Here is an 8,670-nt window from a genome sequence, read left to right as displayed (position 1 = left end):
TCCTTGTCGTTCTGTACCATTTGGAACGTTTGTTACATTATTATTAGGAAGTTATTGGCTATTCACATTTTTTAAATTATTGAACTCAAATGAGCGTCACTATAAGGTTACCAAAGGCACAGATATTGAAACAGTCCAATTTTTTTAATTAAACAATGACTTCTTATTAACCATATTAAAATTCAGTTATCTCCTTGGTGAATATGTAATTCATACTTTTTTTTAACCTAGTTTTAGAAGCTGAGAAATTAAATTTGTTCTAAAGAATCAAAATGTGCTAATTAGATAGGAAAACATCGTGAAAATAAATGAACTTTGGCAGGAATTCTTCCATATTTAAATCTATCCCATGGGCAACCAACTGTCGGATTGCTTTTTCCATCGCTTTAAAAACCGAAGATACATCAGTGCCATATAAAAAATGACTGATACTGCTAGTATAACTTAGGTAAATAATCACTGAGTTGTGGTCACAGCCCAAGTAAGCTGAATAGACTCGAACGATATTTTTCAAGTCTCCCAAGCAAGTGCGATAACTACAGGGGCATCACACTTCTCTCAATACCAGGAAAAGTCTTAAACAGAGTATTGTTAAACAGGATGAAGGATTCCGTAGACGCCCAACTTCGAGATCAACAAGCTGGATTTCGTAAGGATAGATCGTATACAGACCAAATCGTAACTCTACAGATCATTGTGGAACAATCAATCGAATGGAATTCATCACTGTACATCAACTTCATCGACTACGAGAAGGCATTTGATAGCGTGGACAGGACGACACTATGGAAGCTTCTTCGACACTACGGCGTGCCTGAGAAGATAGTCAACATCATACGGAACTCCTATGATGGACTAAACTGCCAAATCGTCCACGGAGGACAACTCATCGACTCATTCGAGGTAAAGACCGGTGTTAGGCAAGGTTGCTGACTCTCACCCTTTCTCTTTCTCCTGGTGATCGACTGGATCATGAAGACGTCAACAACTAGAGGAAATCACGGGATACAGTGGACAGGAAGGATGCAGCTGGACGATTTAGACTTTGCAGATGATCTGGCTCTTCTATCACAAACGCAACAACAAATGCAGGAGAAAACGACCAGTGTAGCAGCAGCCTCAGCAGCAGTAGGTCTCAATATAAACAAAGGGAAAAGCAAGACTCTCCGATGCAATACAATATGCACCAATCAAATTACACTTGACGGAGAAGCTTTGGAGGATGTAGAAACCTTTACATACCTGGGCAGCATCATTGATGAACACGGTGGATCTGAAGCAGATGTGAGGGCGAGGATCGGCAAAGCAAGAGCAGCATATCTGCAACTGAAGAACATCTGGAACTCAAAACAATTGTCAACCAACACCAAGGTTAGAATTTTCAATACAAATGTCAAGACAGTTCTATTGTATGGGGCGGAGACGTGGAGAACTACGAAAGCCATTATCCAGAAGATATAAGTGTTTATCAACAGCTGTCTACGCAAGATATTTCGGATCCGATGGCCAGACACTATCAGCAACAAGTTACTGTGGGAGACAACAAACCAGATTCCAGAGGAGGAAGAAATCAGGAAGAAGCGCTGTAAGTGGATTGGTCACACCTTGGGGAAATCACCTAATTGCGTTACAAGACAAGCCCTCACATGGAATCTTGAAGGTCAAAGGAGAAGAGGAAGACCAAAGAACACTTCGAGAAACGGAGACAGATATGAGAAGAATGAATGAAAGTTGGTTAGAACTAGAAAGGAAGGCCCAGGATAGAGTGGGTTGGAGAAAGCTGGTCGGCGGCCTATGCTCCATTGGGAGTAACAGGCGTAAGTAAGTAAGCCAAGCAGAAGAATTACGAAGCCATTAAGATTCATGAACTTCACAAACACTGACCAGAGTGTTCTCTAACAAACCTTTATCCCAACCGAAAAAACACTAAATCGCTACCTAATTTTTTTAAAGTTAAAGTAGTATACCTAGTGAAAGCTGGTTTGAGCCTCTCATACGTGAAGGCTGTAGTAAAAGGAGAAGCTTTCCATGTGAAACATACTTCTCAACTACTAATCAAGTCGGAGGATAAGTGATATTGATATTGTTTTCTAGTCTTTTTTCACTGTAGAACAGACTCACCAAATGAAATATTTGCGATCAGTGACTTCATTTTCCGCCTTATAATCATCAAACAGTCGTCTTAACAGCATACTATGAAGTAAGAAACAAATAATAATATTGGAAACGCAATATAGATCACTTTGTGTAAATAATAGTTAACAGATTGAATGACATCAATAAAAGGATGCTTTCATCATAAAATTGGACTGTATGAGTTTGACGAGATGTTTTCTGGGCTTATAAGTTATTCTGATATTAGTGAACTAATACATAGAACACGTTCGTTCTTATTATATGAAGCTACTATCTATCTTATGACAAAGAATCAACACTAGAATTACATTTTTATTGCCCTTGAAGGAGTACAAGTGGTGCAGTTGAATCTCAACCTTGAACAGTTTCAACCTTATTAAATGAATGCAAGGTCTGAAATCATATTATCATTCTACGGAACTAAATATGAGCAAGGAAAGCTATCAAACGTTATAGGTCGTCTAAAGCTGTTAACGTACCTAAAGATATGCTTGTCACGACCAGCTTAAACTTCTAAACATTTTGCGAATTATTTTCCTTATTTATTATTTTATTTATTTAAACACATAAATATTGGTACAAACGGGTACCAGATACATATGCGCCGCACAAATCATTTGAGATTTGTGTGAGGGCTGTGATACTGCTCAGGTGCCCAAACTGAAGCAGGTGGTTTTCTTAGGGGACCACATCCGGAGCCTTCGACCTGAAGGTCTGATCCACAAGGCAGTGGAGCATCGTGAGGAGATGCAGTCCCATGGTAGCCGGTGACCAACCAACGATTGGTTCATACGCCCTTCGTTCCTTCAGGATACTGGAGCCCATGTGCACCAATGGTTTGGAATCAGGGTTTTCCAACTCCCCTAGGTGAACTTTTTCTACAAACATGTGAAGGATGAAAAACCCTAATAGGATTATTTGACCAGAGATATATGATCAACCTCGTACATTATTGGTCGTAACCCACAATAAATGACCTTTGTTTATTTATACTACCATTTTACAGTCTAAATAACCCTTTTCTTTCAATTACTTCCAATTTTGAACAAATAAGCTTTTAGACCATAATCTTTATTATTTTCTTGACTATCTGTACTCAAGTACACATGTACTTAATATCGTGATAAAAATTCTTGAAAGATAATTATTCCTCATCAAACAGAAACAATAGTGTAGAGTTAAAGTAAAACCAAATATTTTCATTTATTTAAAATTAGTATATACATTAGTCATATTAGGATAGCTACATGTGAAGAAACGGGAAAAAAAAGTATAGTTGAATACAATAGTATGATATTACTATTAGTTTAAGGACTGTAACAATCATTATTATACTTATGTATAAAATGATAAAATGTAACTGTCACCTCCTTCTACAAAGTCATCTGAATTTCTTTTGTAGAAGGAGAACCCACATGACTTGATGTAGTGTTGATGTAAGGAAAAGAAACTGGAGCTGAAATGAATTTTTTTTTAAATAAAAAAAATCAAATTGTTTGTGAAATTATGTATGACTGTAGATAATTATAATCACTTTGTAATGGAACTAGAATTACATCTTATTATACTATTCATTTATTGACAAGATCCCCTAGTTCCTCTACTAAGAATAATCGAATCCTATCTGTTGCCTTACATTATTTTAATCCATAGGATAATTGTCTTCTCGGAACAATTTATGAGCCACATCTTTTCGAAAAATCTAATTTTATATTTCTGTCTTTTGTATGTTACATTATTTTCTGTATCAACTTAATCATGGCGGTAAATTTTATTGTATTTATTTATTTAAACACATAAATATTGGTACAAACGGGTACCAGATACATATGCGCCGCACAAATCATTTGAGATTTGTGTGAGGGCTGTGATACTGCTCAGGTGCCCAAACTGAAGCAGGTGGTTTTCTTAGGGGACCACATCCGGAGCCTTCGACCTGAAGGTCTGATCCACAAGGCAGTGGAGCATCGTGAGGAGATGCAGTCCCATGGGAGCCGGTGACCAACCAACGATTTATTCATACGCCCTTCGTTCCTTCAGGATACTGGAGCCCATGTGCACCAATGGTTTGGAATCAGGGTTTTCCAACTCCCCTAGGTGAACTTTCCATGTCCACCAACCCGGTTAAAGCGCCGAGCATTCGCTTTTTGTCCTCTCAATTTTGTAAAAAGAACACCCTCCACGAGAGGGCATTGAGTAGGACTTCCCTGACAGAGGCTATATTACTCATGGTCATGTGAGAGTATTTCGAGAGGGAGAGAGGACTCTCCCCACTCTCGGCCATACCAAGGCATTTGGGGGCATGGCGGCAAATTACTAAGCGTTTCGTAATTATTTCCAGAATATCATTTATTTTTTTATTATCTTGTTGGAAAATTTACACTGTTTCAATTAAAGGTACATTATCTATGAAACTGCAACCCACATTCACTTTTGAGTTGCCATTAGGAAATTCTAATGTTTATTTGCAATACTGTTCAAGCTTCAACACTACCGCGTAGACATATTAAGATGGTCGCGAATTCGAATCTGCGTTCTTACAACATTCTGGTTTCATTCACGTATAACTTGAAAATTAATGTCAGGAGAATGTGATAAATTTCCAGTTTTATCTTTAATTATTTATGCTTCAACTGTTTTTCCCCGTAAATTTCCATCCTCATATGCTAATTATTTGAAAGTAATTTACAGAAAAGTTAATGAAATACATTTTATGACTGCTGATAATATACTGCAAGGCATATACATGGCTTTAGAAAAATTCCTGTTCACTTTATTATTCGAATAACCTCTTTTATTAATTCCAAGTTTTCACTACTTCCTCTAACTATCTCCATATATAATTACTGTCTAATGAATAATATCACTTCTCAGTCTCTACTGTTCTCTTTTACAGTGATTTTAAAGGTTATACCGGTAAGACTATAATTTATGGAAGACCTTTAAGTGATAATAAAGTGGCCTTTAGAAAATTCAATCACTAACTGGGTTTTAAAATAGGGTTATAATTTAGTATGAGGAATTAAGATTAATAGTCAAAGTTATGGCTTTCATAAAGAAGTAATATCTATAATCTGAAAATTCTATAGAGTAATATAAGTGAATGAGTTTCGAGGGAAAATTTACGAGTCATTATTCTAAATCCTATTGTTTCCTCTATGAATTATAGTCCTACCCCTGTACCATTTAAAGGGTGCGGCTTACAGTCAAACATTATAGTGTTTAAAATATTAACTCACCTTCAAAATGTAAATTATCAAGCTAAATAATACAGCTTTTATCTGTATTACAGATTTAAAATTTCATTCCAGTGTATATTTGAATCAGCAATTGATGATGTCGAGATGTTATTTACTTGAGGAGTCTGATTCGCATTCATTAGTTTACTCTCTGACGAATGAGTTCTCCGTACATGACTGTCGTGAGCTGCATGTGAAGCGAACGGTTTCCAGCAAAATTTACACTGTATTTAAAAGTAGAAACACTATTTTGAATAACTAATAATCAAAAATGTTCAGATATGAAGAAGAATACTAAAAATTGAAGATTTCATAAATATACAGTGTGGCGTGGATTACTTTTTCCACATATGTAGTACGTAATGATGGTCAGGTATTGAATGTATTTCAGTAGAAGATCGATAACGAAAGAACGCAAACGAAACGCAATCGGTATGAAAATGAATGTACAATAATAATCGAAGACTATGGACTGATATTTGCAGAAGGATCGGTCAAGATTGAGACGATTGATTGATAGTTCGCAAATTAATTGTATGGTTGTCAGATTTTAGAGAGATATTCTGTAATTTTATGCTGAAACTCATTCGATTGTCCTCACTCGTCTTCTTGTTCACTACAACATTGTTTAATAACAATCTCCGCTGACTGATTGTTCTAAGAGATGCTTAGCGCAGCGTACTCAAACGTGATGTGGTTCGGATTCTTGACGTAACACCTTTGCCTAGGGATGTACACAGTAAAACTAATGAGGTCAGTTTCATTGTCAAAGACGCATACAACCATTTATTTTGGGGATTTATTTTAAAGAAGCTTATCATATTTGTAAGAAAGTTTAGTAAGTGAGAAGCAGTGACCAGTGGAATTCAACCAGGTCTGTTGTGAAATAGTAACTCACTGAAGATAATGGTGGACGGTTGCTCAACTTCGTGAGTTGGTTGAAGTTAGACATTAACACCGTTGGATGTCGGCTCAATGGTCTAGAGGTTAAGCGTTCGCGAGCAAGACAGATAGGTCCTGGGTCCTATGACATGGCATTAATTACTACTAAGCAATCAGCCAGCATAAACTATTTCATTAAACAAGAGGGTAACTGCAGCCTTCAAACCTCCTTGCTATCATTTTTGATTACATGATCTGGCAATATGAACTCAAATCTCACCGGTCATCTAACGATCGGAAATACGCTTTATTGGATAGTTCCAAATAGCAAAGAAACTAATTTGTTATAACATCCAAAACACAAAATTCGACATATAGGACAAGTAGACTTCGTCAAGCAATAAAATCCAGGATCCTCATTTCGTCTTATTTTGGAATTTTTAGCTAGACGGCCCTGTATTCCAGAGTTGATGTCCAGTCCGGGATTTAAACTCAGTACCTATTAATTTAAAGTTCTCTGAGTTATCCTTTTAGTTACTGAGTTTGGATAGCCCCTCACGTGTGCAATGCGTATGAGATATAATTCAACGTGAAATAGTTAAAAATGTCTCGTTTTTGATATTTTGGCTGAAATTTGGTCAGTTTTAGTTGACATATGCTTATCTCGTGAGGATCATTTCGATACGGAGATTATGTTACAAGTTTATATAGAATAGATCGTCAAGTCAAGTAGTTTAGTCCAGCTGACGAGTCACAAATAGAACAAGACGAGCGTTCCGAATTTCAGTGATAGCCATAGTATATATATATATATATATATATAATGCTTAAAATCATGGCTGTATCGAAACACTCTTCACAGGATACGCATATACCAACCAATAATGATTGAATTTCAGTCGAAATATAAACAACAAAATAATTCAAACTATTTCAAATTGAGCAAAATTTGGCGCATTCATACGAAATCATTAATCGAAGCCTACCACCTAATATTGATATTATTTTTTAAAACATCTCATTACACAAATAATAAAATGATAACAAATGTTATTTAGCACAAAATAGAAACATGAATTTCTGTTGATCCGTACATACATACTACTGAATAAATTCATTTAGTATTGTTTGTCTGAATCTTCCCATCGATGTGTTAGGACTGCAACTGGTCAGTCTCTAACTGGCATATGTGCATACTGTGCGTATTGCCTCGATATAGCCTTAATTCACCCCATCGCACAAGCAAGTGGCTATCAGGACTCAGTGGCCGAGTGGATAAAGCAATGGCGTTTGAAGCGAAAGGTACTGTGTTCGAGTCCCAGAGTGAACATCAACTCTGAGATGCGGGTACATCCAGCTGACGAGTCCCAAATAGGACGAAACGCGCGTCCTGGATTCCACTGCTAGTCAATATCTATCTTTGCTTACAATACTACTGAATAGTCTAGTAGTTTGAAGAGATCTAGAGAATATTCAAGTAGATATTCTTTGTTTTTGATTAACGTAAGTTAAAATTGAATCTACATTGAAAATGTATTTTTGTATGTACAATAAAATCTTCATTACCCATTAGATTTAAAAAGACAATAATAAAAGTGAATAAATTTATCTTATCAATCAAAGCAATATCATCTATCAACCTACTTTAAAAGGCTTCTCTCCTGAATGTTGTCGAATATGAGTACGCAGAATACTACTGGCTGTAAATGCTTTATTACAATAACAACATTTATAAGGACGTTCACCACTATGTACCTAAAATAGGTTGAAAAGTTTTTTGATCTTTGAATTAAGCTTTCTTTTAGAAAAAACGATGGTTAAAACCTTTTCAGAATATTTAAAACAGTGATTTGAATAAATAGTTTTACATTTCCAATCCCATTCAAATTTCACAACTTAGTATAATTATCATTACTACCAATCAGTTTATAATTTAGATAAAAATAATTAAATTCGAAATAAGTTTAATAGTTGAATCCGTTAGTCAGTTAAAGCTAGACAATTATGGAAAACCTGGAAGCACTGGATGGCCATTTCGTCCTAGTATGGGACTCTTCAGCAGTGCGCATCTGCGACCCCGTTCATATGATTCCGACTCAGGACCTTTGGTCTCGCTCGTAAGCGCTTAACCTCTAGACACAAAACCCCTTTCTGATAATAATCATTATGTGCTCACTAGTGACTGGCTTCAAGAGGTATTTCCTGGAGTTCTGGTGAGAAGATGTGACCAGTAGAGTTCAACCGGGTCTGTTATGAGACAGTAACTCACTGAGGACGATGGTGGATGGCAGCGAAATCTCATAGATTGACTGAAGTTAGACATTAATACTGCTGGATGTCTGCTGAGTGGTCTTGAGGTTAGGCGCTCGCGAGAGACTGATAGGTCCTGAGTTTGAATCTCACTAACGGGATC

At 36.4% G+C, this 8,670-nt stretch overlaps 2 protein-coding genes and 1 non-coding gene across 3 annotated transcripts; 2 read left to right on the top strand and 1 right to left on the bottom strand.

The window, feature by feature from the left end:
- Positions 1-308: 308 nt before the first annotated feature.
- Positions 309-425, top strand: Smp_138410 (hypothetical protein; the record flags this gene model as incomplete). Its single annotated transcript, XM_018791189.1, has 1 exon — positions 309-425. The coding sequence occupies one exon, from the start codon at positions 309-311 to the stop codon at positions 423-425; it is 117 nt and encodes a 38-aa protein (XP_018645602.1).
- Positions 426-4,758: 4,333 nt separating this feature from the next.
- Positions 4,759-8,012, bottom strand: Smp_138420 (zinc finger protein, putative; the record flags this gene model as incomplete). The annotated part of the gene is made up of 3 exons (XM_018791188.1): positions 4,759-4,794; positions 5,492-5,599; positions 7,902-8,012. Coding segments are annotated over 3 exons (255 nt in total), but the record flags the coding sequence as incomplete, so codon positions are not given.
- Smp_tRNA_01311_Gln_TTG.1.1 lies at positions 7,519-7,585 on the top strand. The gene has a single exon. It is a non-coding gene (tRNA).
- Positions 8,013-8,670: the final 658 nt, after the last annotated feature.

Source organism: Schistosoma mansoni (genome assembly GCF_000237925.1).
Source record: "Schistosoma mansoni, WGS project CABG00000000 data, chromosome 3 unplaced supercontig 0192, strain Puerto Rico, whole genome shotgun sequence".
Classification (NCBI taxonomy): domain Eukaryota; kingdom Metazoa; phylum Platyhelminthes; class Trematoda; order Strigeidida; family Schistosomatidae; genus Schistosoma; species Schistosoma mansoni.
The sequence above is the reverse complement of the archived record's forward strand: the minus strand, read 5'-3'. Positions and strand labels throughout refer to the sequence as shown.